The 23132-nt window shown below is 39.4% G+C and overlaps 2 protein-coding genes across 7 annotated transcripts in view; both read right to left on the bottom strand.

The window, feature by feature from the left end:
- PIGW (phosphatidylinositol glycan anchor biosynthesis class W) overlaps window positions 1-13084 on the bottom strand; it is a 63316-nt gene extending 50232 nt beyond the window's left edge. Inside the window, exons 1-2 of one of the 3 annotated variants that reach the window (XM_090122583.1) lie at window positions 12317-13084; window positions 3401-3530 (exon numbers count right to left, since the gene is read on the bottom strand). The gene's annotated coding sequence lies outside the window, so the exon portion shown is untranslated. Of the gene's footprint in view, window positions 1-935; window positions 1871-3400; window positions 3531-12316 lie in introns of those variants that run through there. The other 2 variants (XM_090122581.1, XM_090122582.1) reach the window with 2 other exon arrangements.
- A 2117-nt stretch (window positions 13085-15201) lies between these two features.
- Window positions 15202-23132, bottom strand: part of USP32 (ubiquitin specific peptidase 32) — a 57471-nt gene continuing 49540 nt past the window's right edge. For all 4 annotated transcript variants that reach the window (XM_090122578.1, XM_031591496.2, XM_031591498.2 and 1 more), the window contains exons 25-34: window positions 22801-22912; window positions 22083-22294; window positions 20513-20697; window positions 19879-19965; window positions 19017-19137; window positions 18413-18604; window positions 17553-17841; window positions 16715-17160; window positions 16070-16162; window positions 15202-15534 (exon numbers count right to left, since the gene is read on the bottom strand). In XM_090122578.1, coding sequence (XP_089978704.1) covers window positions 15361-15534; window positions 16070-16162; window positions 16715-17160; window positions 17553-17841; window positions 18413-18604; window positions 19017-19137; window positions 19879-19965; window positions 20513-20697; window positions 22083-22294; window positions 22801-22912 — 1911 coding nt within the window. In that variant the 3' untranslated portion in view covers window positions 15202-15360. The remainder of the gene's footprint in view (window positions 15535-16069; window positions 16163-16714; window positions 17161-17552; window positions 17842-18412; window positions 18605-19016; window positions 19138-19878; window positions 19966-20512; window positions 20698-22082; window positions 22295-22800; window positions 22913-23132) is intronic.

The raw sequence follows: 23132 nt of genomic DNA, 5'->3' as shown, positions 1-23132 counted from the left end.
TAGAGGCTCCTCGGCAACCAAGTGGACACATGCTGTTCTGGTGCTGAGTATGACAACAACAGGACTAGCATTAATCCAGTAAATCAATACAAATCTATAGCAACAGCTATTCAGACAAAAACATTAAAAGACAGAAAGGTTTCAAGTGGAACATTTGGTTTTCTTTTGTGATAGTACTTATGGAGAAGTAATTGTTATTCACAGGTAGCTTCAGGAACAGATTTTCAAGAATTGTATCCACGTGAATTTTGGCAGGAAACCTCTCCCATTAGCAAGAAAACAGGAAACTACAGAAACTCCTAAAGAACTAATGGCTAACTTGTGATGCTATAGGAAAGAACTGGGGGAGGACTATGTAGAAAAAACAAGAAATAGTGTTTTCCTACTTGGAGATTAACACAAAACTTTGCTAATACATTTTACATATGTTGGAACCAGGGTTAAAGACCATTATATCCCAGTGTTTAGTCACATAAACTAATAGAAAATGAAATAACACTAGAAACTAAAATTCTCTAGAGTAGTATCTTTTAGGTTTAATACAACAAAGATGAGCAGTGGCTTTGCCATTTGATACTACCATTTGGATTTCAGAAAACAGCATATGAACTGAGTGTGTTCAAAACAGCAGATTCCTCTCACAAAAGAGTTTGGGAGATTACCACAGGACTGGAAATAGCTTATGAGAATTCCGTCTTTTAGAGGCAGTAGGATTTGGGTTTAGGGTTTACCTGTAATGGCTGCCAGGAAAGAGCCAATTCACTGTAAGGCTGAACAGCAGCTAGGAATACAGCACACTTCAGCAGGTCTTGTCCATGTCTAAAAGCCCAAACTTCTCCAGCCCTGGATCAGACTGATCTGCGTACAAGCTTTTAGGGGCTGAGAGATGAAGGAACAAATCTGCCCCAGGAAAACAGGCCCAGCTTCACACCCACCTGACAACCAGCATGGAGAGGGAGCGCACTGACAGAGAATCCCAACACCGACATTTCAGTAAAGCCCCAGGCTGGGGCTGAGGGCAGGGCATGGCACTGTGGCAGTGCTGGGCTGCAGCATCCACTGTTGCCAAGTGGTTCCAAGAGCTGGAACCAAAAGCAAGGCCTGCCCTGCTGCTTGTAGATGACCTAAAGGAAAAATTGTGGAGGGAGAGAAAAATGAAGGGAACATTCTCTCAGGATGGCCGGGTGTTGGGCAAAATGGAGACACCCACTGCTCCACCACTGCTGGCGGCCATTTTGTGAGGGCCCTTCCCGTCAGGCTGAGGGGAGGCCCCAGCCTGTGCCCTCCGACAACAAAACTACCACAGCTTCCCCACCTTGCTCCAGGTGTTGTCACCCCAGGGTGGTACAAATGTGGTAGCAAACAACAAGCTGCAAGAGGATTTCCTCCAATTAGAGCTGCTTTGGGCTGGCAGGAAGGGATGGCCCTGGGTACGCACAGGGGACATTTGCAGAGCACTTCCACTCGGCAGCACCCTGGGGCCACGTGTGCCAGTGCCCATCACCATGGACTTAAATGCATACATTTGCAAGATGTGCTGAGCACGAGGGCTGCTGCGTTAACACCAGTCATTGCCAGCAACCCAAACCATGCAGCCAAGAGTCCTCTCCAACTCCATCAGTAAATCAAGCTGTGGGAGACACTGCCTCTCTATTAAAAACATTCACTAGCATTTTTGAACCTGGAATGTTTCACAGAGACAGGTTAAAAAAGCAATCAGAGGAGATGGAAGCAGGGAAAAGTCTCCAGGAGAAAAAGGGCAGCAGGAGCAGCAAGCATGGTGACCTCAGCGGGTCCTCCTGAACACAGACACAGCTCACTCAAACCAACTGCTGAGAATGAGAACATGCAGCTTTCAGTACGAAGTTTAAATGCATTTCCCCCCAAACAAACCCAATTTCAGGCTTTTAACATCAGAAATAAACACATATACTCCATAAAGCTTGATTATAATCAGTCAAAAATGTAAAATTATGAGCGAAATTAACTACAGCAATTAATTGAAATGTCTCTGGGAGATTATTTTCTTTCTTAGAATTGAATGCAAATTACATTTAAAGTTATAATGTAAAGGGTATAAAGTTTTCAAAAATTGTGATAAGTTCAGACTATTTTCTAATCTTTTACTTATTAATGTATTCTGAAACAATTCAGAACATTTAGTACTCAAACATAGTTTGAATTTAAAAAGAAAAGAACTGACATCACTTTATTACCTATGGCATTTGTTTCCTTATAACCTTCTTTCATCTAGTTAAATTTCCCAACGCCTTTTTTTTTTTATTATGTGAAGGAAACCTCATAGAAAAATATATTACTTTCCATCTACTAAAATTACCATCATGACAACACCCATTCACTTCCCAGGTTACTGAGAGCAGTCATTGTTCCCAGTGTGAGAAGTACCTTGATTAGGTTACAGATGCATGCAGCTATGAGGAATTTATCAGAGAGGAAGACAGAAGTTTTACATTTTGCTGACTGTGCTGATGTTGAGATTAAGGCCCGAGTAAATCATAGTCATTTTCTACCAAGAAAGCTATATCTCTAAAAACTTAGAATCACTTGACTTTGTTGTACACATCACCTGAAATTCTTCCCTACAAGCTGTAAAACACAATGTTTTGTGCCATGGAATCCAACAGTTCCTGCTGAACCTAGGAATAAACCTAAGAGGAAAACAGTGATCCGTCTGAATAAAGGAAAGATGCTGCTTAATGAAGGAGGAAGGCATGCAGACAGCCACCAAGGTGCTGAAGGCTTCCCTGTCCTGCTCAGATAAAGTCACTGCAGCCAGCAGCTCTGGGCTTTGTGCAGCACTTCATTCCAAACATGAATAAGCAAAGGGAAAGACTCACAGTTAACCTAAGGAAATTTCAGTGCCCCAAATCACTGACAGAACGGAACCATTTTTGGGAACCAGGCATTATGACAGTTAGATAAAGGCTCTGAAGCAGGTTATGAGCAGAAATATTGCTGCAACTCCTTCTACTTTGATGATTTTAGTGCAGTTTGAGTGGCAGACAACACAGTGTCTTATCACGCAGTGCAAAAAGAGACTCCAGTGTCACCCATATAAAAAAACCACACTGAAGCAGGTTTCTATTGTCCTGATTGTTACTATTGCAGTGCCAGAGCAAAAACGGGATGTTAAGGTTTATGATCTCACAGATATGACTACACAAGTTACGATACAAGACTGATTTATTTTCAGAACAGCTATTAAAGCTCATAAAATGCAAACATTCCTGTTGCATAGGAAGAAGTCGGTGCAATTTTTATTGCAGCTATAGGAATACTTTGAGATTGCGACAGGGAAAAGATGGTAGGGCAGCAGATAAGTCACAGCTCGTGATTCATAAATGCCTCACATGAAGACTGTTAAAAAGAAAAAACACACCTGACAGTTTCTCAGGAAGACCCAAATGACCTCAGTGGCAGATGCAGCTTTCAGATGGAGATGACGGTTTGGTGAAACCTAGTGGCTCGTTTCAGTAACGTGGGGCAATGCACAGAGCTTTGTAAAATGGCTGTGAAATAAAAGCATACACTTCAATAGCTCATTTTCTAACTTTGGCTAAAATATATATGGCTAAGTTAGCCTCAGCTTCATCAAACAATAGATCTTCCTAAAGCTTTCAACTTTCTGGTTAACCAAACTAAATAGAGCTTAAATGTAAAAACAGAGAAAAGTGAGAGAAAGCTTAAAACACAACAACAAAATTATTTTACATTTTTTTGCACAAGTTTATCCCAGCAGAGCAGATGAAAACGGTGCAGTAATTTGCTCCTCTATTCAGAAAATCAGGAAGAACAGCACAATAATAAAATCTGCGGGTCGCATGGGCAGCAGCTATAAAACCATAAGTATCCATGCCTGCTTTGCTGTAAGCAACTGTCAGATTCCTGCCAAGAGAGCTGAAATGGAATGATTAACACATCCTGCACCCTCATTATAGAGCACTCAATTATCCCAGGGCACTCCATGGCAAACAGATCATTTTCAGCACAGCATTGCATCACACTCTCCACACTGCACACTCTGCACAAGCTTGCCCAGTGCCAGCTGCTTGTGTGCACCTGACACTGATGTTGGGTTTTTGTTTGCTTTCTCTCATCTTCAAACTCACGTGAGAGCAAATCTAAGAAATGGTCGTCCTTTAATTCCATTGCTCTTAATGCTCCTCAGTTAGAATTTGTGCCCAATGTTTTCTTAAAGAAGCTCCTTGGAGAATGTCCTCAGTCAACATCACAATCTATTCTTATTAAGAGAAGTCATCTGTGACAATCAAATTCCTATGAGCATTACATTATCAGTGATGTTATTTGTAACGTTAGCTGGAAAAGCTATTTTTTCCTCCATCTTCCCCTTGCTTCTTTTTATCCACCGTCTTTTAAAACAGCCCAGGATTATAAATGACAAAGCAATGTGCAGCATTACCAGCTTTTAATGAGTAAACCAATTCAAAAATTAATTTCTATGTTTAAACAAAGGAATTATATTACATAGTTCAGAGGTCATGTTCTGTATCAGTACAAATCCTCTATCCAACTCCTCATGTTAAGAGATTCACTCAGCTCTGAATGCCCAAACAAAAAAAAGACAACTGCTCAAAAGCATGAAGACAAACAGCAAGCCAGAGTGGGAGAAATTGGCCTCTACACAAACAGCTCTACATTTTTAAATCGATCTGTAGCAATTCCTATTGGAAAATTTTAAGTTCATATTTAAATTCCAGTTTTCACTGGGGCAGAAGGCCAGGAATTCAAATACCAGTAGCAAGGGAGACTTACTACTGTGATGGCAGTTTGCATTTCTCACTGGTGTGCAGTAATGTGTGCTGAGCTCCTCGTAACTGTCAGACACCAGCAGAAAACCAACAAGCTCAGCTGGCAGCTCTGAAAATCACCCAGTGGACTGTGCTGTTTCCTCTCCTCTTTCTAGAAAGTCGGGCTCGATACCACTTTAAATCAAATTGATGTGGAATATTTTTTGTTGGAGCAGGATGTTCTTTGCACACAACATTACAGTAATTTACGGCGTGAATCTGCAACCTGGACAGGATCGTCTATGTAAAGTGCAAAGGTCCAGAGCTGATGGACTGAAGCACACAGCCAGGGAATAAACTGTTGCAGGGTGGCAGATAAGTGCAAAGGCTGGACTGAAATGCTGATATTCTGAAAGGAAGAGTCAGGGCTTTAACAAAACAAATAAGTCCTGCATAGGGTGGAGCATCACACCCAGAGGTTAATACAAGCATATAACATATGAACTGCCCCAAAGCAGACAGCGTGGCTTCCCAGTCCTCCTGCTGGTACCTGCATCATCTGCTGTGGCAAGGTGAAGCATCCGAGACATTTTTCAGACTGACCTCATACCATTTATCAGAGTGCTGTGCCTCAGAGGAAAAGCACACGCGAAAGAGAAGACTTGCAGTTAGATCCTGAGAATAGGCAGCAGCCATTTAGAGACTCACTGCAGAGAAAAGGCTGTGAGGGCACTGGGAAACTGGTTCACTCTGAATCTATTCATTCTGAGCCAGGGCACACAACTGCAGACGTGAAGAAACTACCAACAGCCCCAGCGACCTGCCCATAACACACTCCTGTTTGGTGTCTGGCATCCCAACTATCTGAGGGATTTAAGTAGTAACATTACTGGAAAATCTTTACTACAGCTTGCAGATGAGTCAGTTCAGCTACCGTGGATTTTCTATATTAAAATTATTAGTGGTAAAGGCACCTGCAGGCAGGCTGAAGCCCTCTCAATTGTTCAGGGTGTTTGCCAGCTGCTAAACCAGAACTGCCACGTGAAATAAATCTGCGTTCTCTCTGCAAGGATTCTTTCTCAGATGCCTCCCTCCAGAGTGATCTTTTGTTTAAAGCAAAATACATAAACAATAGAAAATAATGTCAGTGCTTTACTGTTGTATACACAATTCTAAAACATTCTTTAAACCACCACAATAAAATATCATACTGGTCTAAATGGTGGGAAAGTTTAGTTTTCCTTTAATTGAAACAGAGAAATTTGCCATTTTATAATAAGACATTCCTCAGGGATAGTATATGTTCTTGTGGAGATAGACAAAAGATAGTATGACTTTTTTTTTTCATCTTAAAGCTACATATATTAAATTTAGTACTGTGGGAAACAGCGCAAGAACCTGATCAGAATCTGAAAGGGTTCTTTTCATGCACATAAACAAACAAAGGCAGTCCCAGTGGCTCCTGCAAGCATCCCCCTGAACAGCAGGCTTTCCACAAACAGCTGAAAACAAAATTGCAGGTATTTGTGCTGAGAAATTGTCTGCACGTTTGGATGACTATATGTAGGCCTTTCTCTGTAGGCCAGTAACTGTGCAGCATTTTTCCACCAAGAATTCACAGTTGAAACTACCAGACAGAACCCAACACAAAAACACTCCCCCGTCCCATTTCTTCCCCTTTTTCTTCTTCTCTTTTTTTTCTTCTTTAAACCACAAAGAAAAGAAGTTTTGTTTAACAGAGTGGAGCGATCTGAAAAAATCAGAGCTCAGGTTGCATAGTGTCAGCTTTTCCATTCCTGATACAGTTTCCTTCAGCCACTCTGCATTTATTTTTAAAAGGTCATTAAGCAAGATACAAAAGGTGACGTGCAAAGTTACAGATTTATAACCTGCCCCAGCACTTGTTAGACAAAGGGTCAATGCTGCTTCGAACACAAAAAAGCTGAAATAAAGGAGGTGTTTGCTTTCTACCCCAGAACATCAAAAACCGGCCGGTAAAGGAAGAGAGGCCCAACCCTGTAAAGGTTGAGGTGTTAGAGGGGATACACACATCTGTATTTTATCCCTTACTCCCCTTTAATCAACTCCCAACTCTTTTTCGTTTATTTGAACTCTACTCTTCTTCACACTCAGCTTCTCACTATATTAGCCTGTCTGTCACTCACATGAAAGAGAAGGCTACGCTAAAACACAGCTAGCTTTTTGTCCCAGTTAAATCAAAATCAGTTAAACAACAAGTCAGGCTTCTGATTCCTACAGATTTTGTGCTCAAAGCTGGTAATTCTTCAGGTCAATCTTAATTTTTACTTCTTTAAACTGCTGCTAGTTTGCCTCGTGTCTTACTGAGCAGTCAAATCCCTGGATTATGCTAAAACAACATTTAATGACTTCATTAACTGAGTTGTTATTTGAAAATATCACATTCTCCAGCGGCAATAGTATCCTAACTTCTATTTCATTCAATCATTTAAAGAAATATAGCAAGGGGAAAAGGTAAGAAGTTTAAAGACCTACTGTGACATCTTTGTCCACATCCCATGGTCACATTAGTTCTCTGATATGCTGCCAACATTTTATCAAATATATTTTAAACAGGAACATTTTGTAAGCAAAGCTGAAGATAAAAAGACCACATGGCAAGCAAACATTTCCAATTCACTTGCTCATGAGCAAGGTTGTAAACACGAGCGGTCAATATACATCATTTGGGTCTTCCTGTGAGGAATCCTTTCCTGCTCCTTGAACAAGCATTCTCACCACTGTGAATATTTTTGATTTAAAAGTCTCCAAGCAGCATTCTTACACATCAAAAGGAAAACATCACCTAACAAAAACTCAGCTAACTTTCTGTGCCCTCTGCTGATGGATCTGAGCACAAAAGAAAACATCCAGAATCCAGGTGAAGTATTGATTAGATTACCAAGTAAACATCTGAACATCAGAGCTTTAAAACCCAGTCCATTCTACTCCTTTAAGTTTGGCAATGAGTTCAAACCTCTTCAGGAGACCCTTTTCCCCAGTGTACTGGCTGGGCTCCTGCTAACCCAGCCTGGGGTGCTCCTTGCCCTCCTCACTGGCAGGACGCACTGCAGCTGTGTGCTGTGCTCACTGTCCTTGTCTTCAGTTTACTTTGAGGCTGTGTCACCTCAGCACACGTCCATCCACTCCCTGCTGCTGAGTTCGTCCTCATAAACAAGGCCTCATAAACAAATTCTGTATCCTTTTTCCTCCTCGCAGTAGGCTCCAGCATGGCACTAGCATGGAGAGCAGAACATGGGGACAATTGTCAAATGTCAACGAAGCACTTTTAGGAGGGATGTAACAATATTAAGGGCCACATGTTTGTAATCACACTGTTCCTCACATTGTCTCATTACTCCAAACATCATAACGCAAGCATACTTTGGAAAGCTTTCTTAATTCAGCACTGGTGGTGCTGGATCCTGTTCCTGGCTCTGAAGCAGCAGCTTTCCTTTGTTGTTATCCAGTTCTTAGCATGAACTCTTCAGCTTTCCTGCAGCTCATCGGGAGGCTAAGGCTTATTTATAACACACATAAATATTTTCTCCATCAAAATGCTGCACTGAGTGAAGGGACAATTTTTAATCTGCAAACCATCTCAGCCATTGTATGCAAAGCATGAAGAGGGTCCAGCTGAATGCTGCACTTCCTTTATCATTTTTCAGCAAATCTTAAACAAACAAACTCATCTGGCCAAGTTTTTCTCTGTTGTTGTCCTGTAGGGCTGAGTTAAAACCCAAGCTATTGGTACCTCAGACTATTTGTATGACTTCAAAACTAGCCACCACTTCTGCCACTTATTTGCCTGCTTAGTTCATTTCTTCTATCTGCTTAAACAATACACCATCCACTGGAGAGGTTAAGACAACACAAGTCACAGCATGCTGGGAAGCAGTAAAAGGGCACGGAAGACTAAGTTAGAAGAGAAGATGTGCTACAGAGTGAGGTCTGAAAGTCTGACCTGGCTGTGACACAATGCTGAGAAAGTGAAGTAAAATAAAGCACTTCAGACTAGGATATCTCCATTTTCAGATTTAGTTAATTACTATTTTTTATAAGCAATTATGTCTGCAAGTACCGGGGCGTGCCAAAACTCAGTGATGACACTGCTTAGAGCAGAAAGCTGAACAAGCCTGAAGTACTTCATGACCCAATAGTTCTATGCAGAATTAGACACCGTGCTATTATTTCACTTGTATTAAGTCTATGTTGCATTAGGTGGAAACAACAGACAGTATAGAACAACCTGAATTCACTCAGTTTGAATGAAGAAACATACCTTTTTTTTTTTTTTTTGATCAATGAAAACAATTTCTGCCTTGGTAAGGATCAGTGATATACGCTATTGAAGAAAAGAAGACAGGCACTCAAATATAGAAATTTTATGCAACAAAAAAGCCAGGATTTCATCCATGTGCTTTGGTTCCCTTGTGAACTATTAAGACTCATTAAGAGATCAACCAGCAGAAAGAGCAGCATTTCTGGATTCGATAAATGTGCCCAAAAATCCTTATTTTCATTAAATCTAGAAGCATTCTTAGTATTCTAGTTTGTGGCCAATACTGCTGAACAGCCCTTATCACACATTGCTGCTAATTTTCAGTAACAGGAAATCTTTTACACGTGAACGAGGAAGCTGGAGGTTGGTCCCAAACAAAAGGCACAACCTTCCAAGATTCTGTCAGGATTATTTTCATGAAACAATAAATCAGCAAGCACGAATGACTACATTTTACTAACTTCTTGCCTCCATTTACTGGTCCTACGGGAAAAAAAGTATAACAAAAGCTGAAATTAATACATACGCTGATCCTGTGGGCATTCAGCCAGCCAGGGACAGCCATGCCTACAGCCTGTGTGCTTTCTCAGGACGTTTAATGGCCCCAATCTGTAGATAATGGACAAACGGGCAATATAGAGAAGGTAAGTGACACAATCTCCTGTGCTAGCCAAAGGGAGCACAGGGAGCAAGAGGATACACTGCATCCACAACTGGCAACTCCAAACAGATTTAAACAATGGTGTAAAGATAAAAATCACTCATGGAGTTGAGTTTTAAGATTCAGGGGGAAGTGACAGCGGTCAACTCCTCTTGGCAGCAGGGCACTCACAGGACTTGGTACATTCACACTTCCCAGTCTGATGCAAACACAGTTCTTTGCATGAGAAGTTACCTTTCCATCTGCTTGTATCCCCCTCTCTCTAACAGGAGAAAAAAACACTCTTACTTCTTAGGCTTGTTAGTCTCTACAGAAAGGCTACCTGCCTACCCCTGACAGAAAGGGCAGAGGTTTAATGCAGGCCACTTTATCAATTTGCTCAGGCCAATTTGGTTTTGTTGATTTCAGACAGACCTCACAGGCTTCATTTGGGAAATAAAAGGTGTTCAACAGCAAAAAGCAGCTGCAGTTTTTTGGCAGTGGTATGATCCCTTCATCTACTTCATGGCCTATGGTACACTGCAGAACTGAATCAAGCTTTACTATCCAAAACAGTACATACAAACATCTTAGGTAACTAGATTATTATTGTTTCACTTTCAAAGCCTTAACAGGACAAATCCGTGACAGGAGCAACTATAGGTGATATCCTTTAAATTAGTTTTTCAACACTGCAAATGCACAGATGAATCAAACATCACAGTGAAATTACTACAAGCATGATCATTTATTCTGAGGCAGTAAAGGCTACATTGAACAAGTGTTGTTGTTTAATGCTCCAATTAAAATTGATAAGTACAGCAAAGCCTGTGTCACTTCCACTGAGACACCAGCTTCCCTGTCCAAGGAAGACCCTGATGCACACTATTTGGTTATCTATTTAGCATCTTCAAGAGCCCAAAAATAAAAACAATAGTTCATTTCCAGCTAAATGTAACGACACTGTTTTTGGAAACATTTGAAACCAAACAAACACCTAGTGATGCAACTCCTGATAGGCCATCCTACTCTGGTCTTTGGTCCAGTTGCCAGATTTACTTCCTTTTTTGGGAAAAAAAGAAAACAAGTCATGATTATAATTAACAGTAAGTCTTGTATAGTTCGTGGCTGTTCAGAGGAAATGTCTCAGTGCTATACACAGTCAAGAAGTAAATACGTGACCAAGTGCTCATACATCAAGTACTTTGAGATTCTTGTTTCAGACAGTTTCCGAGAGCAAAACCTTCATGTATCTAAGATCATTTCATTTACTTTTGAAATGGATTATTGCTTAAGAATAAATATCGTCGTTATCAAATTGCAGTACTGAACAAGAGAGGCAAGAGAAAACACAAAACCTACCTTTCATAAACAAAACAATAGATTGAGATGAAAATACAGTTCAGTTACAACCTGCTTATCAGAGCTAGTGGGGTTACTGTTTCCTTCTTTTGACAAATCCCATGAACCAATGAGTGCATACAACCTCAAGTGATATTTTACTTCTGAAGTGCAATCTACCTGCAAGCTTGCATCCAAACAATAGCAAGATTGATGTTTGCCTCTCATTTCCGCGTGTTTGCCTCAGAGCTGTTACCACTCCAATGTTTAAATGGTTGACTTTGCCTCTGACACTTCTCACTTGGTTAATGTGATATTTGGTTTCAACTAAAACCTATCAGTAGGGCACATCAGCAACGCAGTGGCATGCAATGAAGGATAATCAGTCAATGAAAAGATTCTAGAGGAAACGTCACTCAATTCTCACTAAAAAGAAGAATATTTGAGAAAATATTGGTTCTCTTTTCTTTGCAAATCTGTGCTACACATCTGACACATCCAAGGAACGCTTCCTCTAGTGCAGTCCAACCAGGCAGCTCTCTGGTGAAACTTAGCATGCTAAGATCATTTTGCACCCCGTGCAGTTTTTCCCCATAGTCACTCAGTGTCACAATGCTGAAGGGCCACTCAGAGCCCTCAGCTGCCTGAAACTCCGCTTTGCAGAACCACCTGAGGAAGTAAGATGGGCTTCAGTCGACTTCAAGCTTTTTTTTTTCCCCCCCTTCATAAAGAAATTGCTTGGGAGAAAAAAAAAAAAGCAGCCTACTGAGCCAGTGCTGCATGACAGCAAACATTTGCTAAGACTTGTAAAGAAAAAGTGAAAACATCACTTTTCTCGACTCTGCACTGACCACATCCACACGGCAGGGCACTGCTGCACACTTAACAGTGAGGTGGTACAGACGCAGCACAAGTTACTCCTTGATTTTACAGACGTGACGGATTATAAAACAAAATGAGAGGAAACTGCCTGTGCTCCGTGTGACTCCTTTCCTTCAGACAGAGCACAATTCCCTTCGCTGGGCAGAGCAGTTTCATTCTCCAGACGGCGCTTTGCATGGGTGAAGAGCAAACAGCAGCAGGCCTGTACTGCTCCATAGCTGTGATTTTTGTATGAATTGTACGTTATTTCCACCTGACCAAAGCAAGAATTCTGTGTGGCCTACCAATTATACAAAAGAAACGCATCAGTGCAGCATTACCAACCACCGTTTACTTCAGATTCTCCCTTACCATGAAGGGGTCTAACTTCAGAAGTCGTTTTACCTGGTGAGGCGAAACCCTGCGGCAACAAACAAGACGCCAGCACGGCGAAACTCGCGTTTCCTCACTGCAGCAGCTCCACAAAAAGCCTCGTTCCTCCGAGCGCCGCGTGGCCGCGGGGCTGCGCTGCCCTCGCGCGGTGCCGCAGCTCCACAGAGCAGCGCGGCGCGCCGCCGCCACAGCGCGGCCTGAGCGGAGGGATCCCACCGCCTCGTTGTTCATCGCTGTGTGGGAACCCGGAATGAAGTTTTATAGCTTGAATTTTAATTGCCCAAACGTACAAACAAAAATAATTAAATGTTAAAAAAGATTCCCTTCCCCCGCCCCACACACACTTTAATAATCTGCAGAAGGATTCCCGGGAAGTTGGGTAGGAATTTCAGATTCGCCCACTGCGATTTCAGTCATCACCCATCTCGGATTCAACATCAAAAACACAGTGCAGAAAAAAATGAGAGAATTGCTTAATTAAATGCAATTCAGAGCAAGAGGTTTTCAGACCGATATCAAACACACGGGCTCACAGCATCGCAGACACCAAAGCTGGAAAAGCCCCACCAGATCATCCGGTCCAACCAGCCACCCATCACCAGCAGTTCTCACTAAATACACTTTAAATAGGATTAAATGGACTAACTCTAAGAACTTGAACAGCACGGCCTCAAATGGAAAAGTAACATAATTTAAACCTCCGAACTACCAAGTAATTTTAGCACTGCTACGAGCAATGCTGGGCAAATTACAAGGACTTGCTGATGTTTATTCACACGTCAACCCTGTGAACTGAAAAATACATCTGACTTCATTAAAAGAGCACAGAAACTTCACAGCAGGAAAAGAGCTATTAAAAGTATCTGACAAGGAGCGACACTATCTGCATCCACAGTATTTAATTTGTTTGAATAATATAGTTACAGATAAACAGGTTCACTCCATATACAATTACCAATACCTTTTTTTTTTTTAATACAGCTCATATTCCAGTACATCAACACTATTTTATTTACAAGGTATTTATGTACATTAACATCTTTCTAAAGTCAGTGCATTGTCAATAAGCTTTATACAATAATTTACAAAGTGAATGTAGTTAATAGTTAACTTAATAAATTTACTACTAAATCATGAATTAATTTAATTTAAAAAAATTAATTACAACCAATGTAACAAACACAGAAGATCAAATAACATTAGTAGATTGTGCTACCTGCTTAAATAAAACATTTCAAAGTAAATCAGTTGAAAATCTTTCACTTTTCATGGAGTTTGGGAAGGGAGGAATAGACAAATGGGAACCGAAAAAAGCTTCTAACCTAGACGTTCACAAATTTTTCTTCAGTCTCAATGTTTAGATCACTTTAGAGATAAAAGAGCATATGGGGTAGGGAGCAACACTTTACAAGTGAGACAATACTTATTTTGGAACTGATCTGCTGCCCTGACAGAGGCACGGCCTCCACAGATAGGGAGGTTTTAGCTTGAATACAGACAGCAAGACCAGCTGATATAATTTCTTAAATAGATAAAACCCAGATCCTTCTGAAAATTATACTGGCAGGCTTGGCATTCTTGTAAAACACATTAAAAAGAAGCCTAAAATTTGTTTTGGAAATCAGCAAGGTAAGTATCAATTGTTAGTGAGAATAGAAAATCTAAATAATTTGGAAGATGACACGTGACAAAATCAGTAAGATCTTAGATTCAGCTGAAGAACAAAGGGGTGAAAGTGTGAAACATTTCATTCATATATGCTAATGCTTTAACACTGAAAATGTTTCAAGAAATGCCTACTCAAAAAATAACCATCTTTTTTCTGGTCTCTGCCAAGACTTGCTCATATTCTCCTTCAACACAATAAGCTCATTAACTCAAAAGAGCATCTTGCAAGGGTATGAAAATTCTGTTTTAATTGCAAGTATATGCATAACCTGTTGCAAAACAGAAGATTTCAAAAGGCAACCAAATTTTGAAAAAAAGAAACCTTAAATTAAGAAATCGATAAAAAAATAAAAACCCATGAATGCTACGATAGCTACCTGACAACCACAGCTTCTTATTGGTTTGAAATACACAGTGGATTAATTCACAGCCATTCACTCCAGAGCCCTTACAACAACAAAAACAAACTGTTTTTGAATTTAATTATGAATTTTTTAAAAGTGCAAACTTAAAAGCAACACCAGTCATGAAACGCAAGCTCAAGCATCTTTCCTTCCAAAAGCTGGGAACATCCTGTGCAATGTGCACATTTTAAGACACCGTGCGTGCAATCACCGCTACTCTCTTCAACCTGAAATTTCTTCTCGAGGCATCTCAAAAGTTTAAGATAGCACTCGTCAGGCAGAAAAGCCATTCCTGAAACATGTTGATCTGCACAGCCAACACGTGGAGAAAACACAGGTAAAATAAACCATTCAAGTGTAGAAATTAATCTCTTTCCAAATTAGGATTTGGTTGTGCTCCCAACATACAGAAAGAAAGCAACTGATACATTAGTGGTGGCAAAACTGGAAAGCTTTCCTACTTCTGGTGTTCATTCTTTAAATTTGTGTACTTTCTATTCTCTTTCTTTCCCCATTTTGCCAGTAAAATGCAATAAAACTGCAGGAAAAAGGAGGTAGCAACATCATGTTGTCCAAAGACAACACTACATTTTTTCCCCATATTTTAAATCTAAGGAGAAATTTAGGGGGTTGTTAGACTGGTTGATAAACTCTACACTACTTTGCTTAGCTCTTATTTGGACTATTAAATTTAGCTCTTATTTGGTCCTAGTCGGCTTTTCTCAAACCATTTTATTTAAAGGCCAATGGCAGTCTCAGCCTGATGTCTTTACATCAGAAACATTTAGAGCATGTAGTGAGACAACAGAACGAAACAATACTATCTCTATATTAACTGCTGTTTAGTTAGGGTTTTTCTTTTTGTGCTTTCAGATCACAGGGTACAATAACTACACTTAGCTTATCTGTCTCAATAACATTTTGCCAAATGTAAGTTTCAGGGTGTTATCCCTCATATTCATCAAACCGTTGAAGATCATCCGTTTACTGTAGAACACAGTACTTCTTATAATCTGACTCAAAGTCTTCATCCATGCTGCTCGTGTCTGCCATCTTTTTGCCATCAATCTTTGGCAGAAATTGTGCATAGTCTACCCCCTGCTGCTCATAGAAAAGAATGTAGGCAGAGTCGGTGTCAATTTCATCAGGATGCAATTCCTGCAAAACAGAAAAACATGTTCTGAAATACACATTGGTACAATTGTGTTACTGTCAATCGACGTAAAATACTCACAATTGCCTTGGAAACGGTACTCTTAAGATAAGAGGCTGTTCACAACTAGAAGGATCACATTTTCTGCCTTCCTCATTAGTTATCAGGCTCCATTATTTACTTGGTAAGTGTAACAAATTTTATAGAGCCAAATGCAAATACTCAAATGCTGGAACTTAATTATTCAGTCCCTGAATATAAAACAACTAGCGTCATGAAAATATATTCTTGGATTTCCGTTCTCAGTAGCATTTCCATCTTTGCACAAAACGAGCATCTTCCCTTAACCACATGATAGCAGCTGATGAACAAATGTTAACTTGAAAGAAGCATCACATACAATTTTAGTTAAAAAACAAAAAATGCAATAAATGAAGCAATTTTTGAGATGTTCATGATTTTAAAAGAAGAGTTCACACAAAATAAGTTTCTTTGAATCTAGATACCTGAGGCTGCAATTTGTTACAACAGAAGATTTACCTTACAGCTACTGTCATTGTAGCAGTACCACTTGTTGTTTGGGTTTTTGGCATAAGTGACATAATGACCCCCTCCCATAATTCCTGAATGGCACTGAGGAAAAAGAAGAAAAAATTCAGGCTCAGACATCACAACTGAGAATTCACAGAACAAATTCACCATTTCTTACTGAGTAACAATGGTTCATGACAATCTATACCTGCCAAAATGCTTAAATGATGCAGACTCTCTTAAACAAAATCTCTTTCCTCTGAAGTAGCAGCACACTGAATGTGCCAGACACGTTGTGCATTCTGGCCCCAGCAGCTGAACATTCTCCATCCACAGCCAGTCTCCCTCTGTCCTTCAATTTCTTTTACTATCAAATTTTATTTCATTATTTTTCTCATCTCATGAAGAATATCGCAGTGTTTCTGCTAATTCTGTTTTGCTTTTACTTTTTTTATTAAGTGACTGGATCTGACCAAGCAGAAAAAACACTAAGCAGAGATGTATTTTTCACTCAGTTTTAAAGGCAAATTTATTTTGCTGACTACACTTTCTTCTCCTGTTTGATCAACCTTTACTTTTTGTAATGAATACAGCAAACACATTCAGTCAATCAATGCCACAAAGATAGTTTGCTTGCATAAAAAGCCAACTTACCGAAATTGCATATAGATTGTAAATAGGGTTAACACAAACTTCTTCTCTTTGGTCATCTGCAATATCCTCCTCGCTGTGGTTATCAATCTGGCCGTTGATACTACCGTTACTAAACGCGTTCTGTTCACAGATGTATCCGTTGGCTAGAGTTACCTCATTGTCCTGAGCAGTACACAGTTCAGTATACAGTTCATTCTGACTACCACCCAAATTCTGCCCTCTTGTAAGAGTATCGCTTCGATCAGAAGCAGTTTTCTGTTCCTGGTCAGTGCAGTTTTCTTTAGTTCCATCCAAGTTTTCTTTGCTACTTGACAGTTTGTTTTTCCCCAGTTGTGGTAGCCGCAGACGCCCTTTGCCTCTTCCTAAAGTCCTTGGGCTACTGTTTGGGCTACTGCTCTTACTTGAAGGACAGCTGGTTCCACTTTTTCTTCCCAGAGATGGAGATGCTAGAACAGAAAACATGTGGACTATTAACTAAATACACAGTCCAGATTTTTGCAAATAATCAAACATTAAAAGAACACTGTTCTTCATAAAAGCAGAAGTAGCTGTGCACACACACTCCCATCAACTGAGATTTAACTCTCATGTAGGAGCATGTTCCTCAGACTCAATTCTGCCCACTATACGCAGACATGGGCAGTACCAGCATTCGGTAATGTTCTTTTTTTAAAAGATGGTAAAGCTTCATTAAGTTTTCCAAGGCAAACAACAGAAATGGTGACTGTTTCAGAATAATATAGTGCTTTAGCAAAAAACAAAAAAATATATATATAACAGTATATCATTTTTCCCCAATTATCAGCATATAATGGAGTTCTACCTAATTATTACCTACCTTTGATATTATTCATGACATTTGCAGTGTTAAGGGATGATGGACTTCTGTTCACATCTCCTTCTGCTGAATAAGTGATCTGCAGATCTACTTTTTTAGAGTCCCCTTGAAGAATCCGTGCCTCAGGAATTTCATCAATTTGAGGAGTTAACTGTTTTCTCTGAAAATGACTTGGATCCCTTTGTACCAAAAAGGCACTTGGGTCAAAATTTTCTCGGGGAAATTTAACAATTTTCTGAGATTTTATCCAGCGGCCATTTACAAACTGAAATCTTTTCAGATGAATGATCTAAGGAGAGAAATGTGTTAAAAAAAAATAAAGTATGATATCAAAGTCATTTCACTGTTAAATGTATTTTTTCCTCCTGAAGCATGCACATTTTATCATTTATTAATGAAACATTAACCATGTAGTATGTGACAGTTGCTATTGTGGAACTAATATTTTCACAGGGAAATGATGGAAAAGTTTGCTTCTCTTCAGTGTCAAATATAGTGATGTTTTGCATAACCTACCAAGTTTGAAAATAACAAAGGAGGTGGTTACACAACTAGACAAAAGATCACATTGCCAAAAAGACTGCTTAAGTGTGAACTCTGTCAGAACAGATGAAACAGAATACAAAATGCCACCACTTGCTGCAGTGTTTCAGCTAAAAAGATTCAAAAGGATATGAGATTTATTTCAAGTTATTTGCCTACATTACAGAAACGTGTGCTGCAAACTAAGTCAGGACCCTCCTGAGACCATGAACAAAAACATATCTTAGTCAGAACAAGATGACATAATTAGCAATTCAAATCTCTAACCAATGCCCTTTGCTTTTATGGCTGTGGAGGAAAATTAAACAATATCATACCAAAATGGGAGGAAGCCTCCAAAGATCTAGTTTTTTTGTAGCCAAACAATGGGTCTTGCATTTGGAACAGTAGTACATCTCATCTTCACCCAGTTCTTCTTCACTGGTGAAGGCTCTAAGACAACTATCCAGGTTGATGGGCTCTGCTTGAGCTCGGCGGCTTTGTTCAACACTTTCATGCTCTTCTACAATCTGAAGTGAGATAGAATTGTATCTGACTTGGAAATATATACAGATTGCTCAGAGGAAGCCTCTGTTCATAGTACCACATGAATAACATCATACACTAAATAAGAATGGAAACCAGATGCACTAAATTCTAGCAGAAAATATATCTCAATTATGAAGAGGCAAACATACAAATAATGCACTGTCCTTGTTTTGTAAGCCAAGAATAATCTGTAAAGCACAAAATTCTGAATAGCTGGTTGAGTTCAACTCAGCTACATGACTATCTTTAGATCGGTTTTGTAGACTCAATAAATCAAATAGGTTTACTCATGGATAACTGTTTATGACACTGGCATCCTTAGTAAAATCTATTTATTAACTTCATCTTGGTGAACTACTAAGAAATAATGAAGGGTTTCTGTGGCAATTTTACCCGTTCCTGGGACGTCTGGTAGCGTAGATGGAGCGCTGTTGGATCCCAGTCTACAGCAATGTAAGCATTCCCAACAGAAGCTCTATCCTCTGTGCACTCAATTTTACAGCCACGACAAAATCTAAGACAAAAAGTTAGATGTGTGATGTACACTGCCAAAAACCTGTCCAATTTCACATCACACTTCTAAGTAAAATAAAGACATTTTTACAAAACAATTTTTAGGACTGGTTTAGTACAGAATTTTAATACACATGAGAAATTGAAGCAGTTGAGTAATCCCAGCTATCTACCTGTGTATTTTGTTGAACAGAACTACCTGCTGCACACACAAATACAATGCTTTGTTTCCACAGGCAAACACACATTCATTCAACTGTAAAGGTCTGAAACTGTCAGTAGCATGTCTGTTAGGCAAAATTTCAATGCACGTGCCCAGGGTGAATCTCAAACCATCCTATTTCTGCTCTTACCCTCCAATCAGTAGAGAAATGAGTGAGGGCAGATAACGTACATACTTTAAAAGTTCAGTTTTGCATGAAATCCCCACAAATCATCTGAACAAGTACATGTATATGCCTCCCTATAGACACATGCACACAGAAGATGGTAAGGAGTTAAAAGGTTTTTGGGTTTTTATGATTTCCTGACTTTCTCCAAATTTAAGGTTTCTGTCAGCAGAACTTACAACTCTCCGAGTCATAAAAGTTAATCTGCAGCGCAAGTCTGCCACGTGAGGGTGCTGGTTAAATTAGATTCCTGATTCTTATCACTATTAGCTCTGAAAACCGAAATATATCAAAATCCCATTTTCGTAAATTACATTTCTGTTGAAGTGATTCCCTTAAGTTTAAAAATTTACCTGTACCACGGACACCAAGCACAAGAATTTCCATCCTTCTGAACCACTCTTAGGGTGAATGGATACTGATATCCCATGCTGTCATCACTGAAACAGAAGAGAACACAACATGAAACAATGTGCAAGACTGCTAGAAGTCCCTGGCATAACAAAATATGCAGTAATTTATTGCTAAGATATATGAAATGCAGCCACATGACAGCTGTGTTATTTTTCCATTTGAATGAGTTATCAATCAGTGCATAAGAATCAACCAATTAAGTTGTGCCAAGCATACCTTTAAGGACAGCTGGAAGGCCTGCTGCATTTAGCTACACTAAAAGGATTTAAAGGTTTTTGTTTTTTTAAATTATTCTCATTAAACTTCAGGACTCTGAAATGAATTCTTATGAAAATTACCCACTAGATGTAATCTATAGGCAGAAATCACTTGAAATAGAAGCACACAATTATTCCTAGAATTGTTGACATTAAAACTTAATTGTACATTTAAAAGCATATACTCATTCAACAGAGCTTTATGAGAAGTTAAAATTCATGAAGATAAAAGCCAAGTATTTTTAAAATCTTGTAAACAAATCTCTCAGCTACAGTATTACACAGCTCAAGTCAAAGGCTGGCATGCCAAACTCACCAGTCTTGTGCATGATTACTAGCTTCCTGAGGGGGGAGGGGGCTGGCAAGCCTGGAAACCTGAATCCATACTGCATCATACAGATCTTTTTTCCGTGTGTGAACTGTGCAAGGAACAATTAGTGGCATTCCAAAGAGACTGGGACGATTCTTCTGAGATGAAAGAAAATATAGTTCTGTCCGCATCTGCATAATTGGAAAAAAAGAATGACTCAGATACAAGTATATACTGCCTCTTTTAGTACCATTACCATTAATGACTAGGATGCTGACCTTGTTTTATATTTTAGCTTTCAGCAATTAAAACAAACCATTTATTCTATTAAAAGTACATTATTCCAGATTTTTTTTTCTTTTTTTTTTTTTCAGTTTCACTGAAACTGCCTGAAAGCCTTTTTGTATTATTTTATGGTATCACAGCAATGCTATTAACTAATTATAAATGTTATTTAAGCACTAGACCACATCAACATACATCTGTTTCAACTATGTACATTTTTTTGTATATCAAACGATGCACATTTCTTATTTTTCTCATCAGATAGGCAACACTGTAATGCAGACAGACACCTAATGATGCTTCTATCTGCCCCCAAATGACCTCTATACTAGGCAAGCTTACGTTCAGTATAGAAAAAAAATCTTTACATTTACAGAATACACAACTTACTCCATGCAGACAAATCGGCCTTTGTGCTACATGTCTCATTTGCAACAAAGACATCACACTGACTTAATGACACTTGGGTACAGTAAACTGCTATGGCCCTGCAAAAATCATATACAACTCATCCCTTCCATCAATTAGGTTTTTGACAATGATGGACAAAGACTGCTGGAATAGGTTCCTCTTCCCTCTTACTGAAAGTTGTACAACTAGCAAGCTATAATGGCTCAAAAGCATTCTACTCAACGCCTAAGAAATTCTACCAAACTTGAGAGAACAAAGCAGGAAAATTCTCATACAAACATGCAGTCAATTAAAACAGCCTCCCAGCCCATATCCACTAAGCTGTAAATGTCAACAGGCTCTGAAGACACGAGACAGTGCACACCAAATGCATGGCTATTGGAGGTGCTCAGCCATCCAACTTTGACATTTAGAGTTCAACACTACTACAGATGCTTTTTATGAAGAGTAGTTAATGCCAACAGAATGAACTATGAACGTACTATGCACCTTCACTTTGTTTCTGTGTATGAAATAAGGCTGTTCCACATAATGGAGAAGAAATGCATTTCAAGTAGTTCCTCTAAGGAGAATTTTTTCTGCTCAAAGAATCTTAGAACATTTAATCAGGGAGCTAGTGAGCACCCAAGTATGCATCTCAGCATTAGAGAAGTGGGAAGCACGCCAACACTCACGGAATTAAAATACACCAACAGTAGACTTTACTACTTAAATCTACAAGAGTTGTACATCCAAATAACTTGGTGCATACACAGTAGGGAAACATTCATGATCCTTCATAAGAAATACATATTAATTTATCATACAGATGTAGAATACCCTCACTGACTTTCTCTAAGTGTTACACAAATCATTTAAAACAAATGCAAAATCTACTAACCATTTTTCTGTGAACTGCAATTATGTACCCTGTACATGGACTATCAGAAAGCACAGGCACGTGACCATTGAGAGTCCAGTTGGCAAGGTTACGTTCTGTTCCACATGGCACTACAGTATTTGGCATTCCATTTGGAATCAGGGTTGGTTTGGGAAGGTCCCCATTCATCATTATGTTGGGTGCTCCATTAGCTGATGATCCAGTCGAGATATCTATAGATAGATAATTATATTCGTACTCAGCTTCATCAACCATAACGCATCATAAGCTTTTTAGGTAGTCTTTTAGTCATAAACTTTTATTTGCCTAAAATTTTGCAAAACCCAGAGTATGCAAGAGCAAGGAATAACAGGCATTTACAATCCATGAAACCACAAATAATAAAAAAAGCAAAAACTGAACACTTTCTTTTTTTTAATATATCCTACATCAGAGCCAACTCACCAATAACAGAATATTTTGCATATTTCTAACTAAAACGTGTATCTAATGATCTTCAGATTGCTATGCTGGGCATGACCATAACAAGAATCACAGACCATCAGCCCACAGAGAGACTGCTCACAACACCTCTGCAGACCAGAACTTGGACTTGTGTCCTTTTTTTGAGCGTCACCTTTTACACTGTACTAAGCAGTAAGGTTTTTCTCCTGAATTCCTGCAGTACCTAAGCACTGAGTATTTTACATGAATGAGAAATAAGAATGTTTTCTTTTACCTGACTGCACAGGACTTGATGCTGATGTAGGTGATCCTGGAACTGGTATTTCAAATGCACACAAAAACCCGCTCACTGATAACCGGACTTTCTGGTTGTCCTGAGGAAAATTCTTCATTGGAAAAGGGAAGATCAGTCAGATATGTACGTATTTCTGTGACTCTGAACACGTTTTGTTCTTTTGAAAACAGTACACCTATCAGATTATCTGCTTTCTTACACCTTTCTAAAAGGAGAAAGAAGCGCCAACAAGCAGATGATTTTGCATCGATGTAAGCATTTCATACACTCTGTATAGAGCTTCTACATTAGTCTCCAGCCTCTTGACAGTG

Source organism: Phasianus colchicus, chromosome 21 (genome assembly GCF_987193195.1).
Source record: "Phasianus colchicus chromosome 21, bPhaCol1.hap1.1, whole genome shotgun sequence".
In the NCBI taxonomy this organism is placed as follows: Eukaryota; Metazoa; Chordata; class Aves; order Galliformes; family Phasianidae; genus Phasianus; species Phasianus colchicus.
The sequence above is the reverse complement of the archived record's forward strand: the minus strand, read 5'-3'. Positions and strand labels throughout refer to the sequence as shown.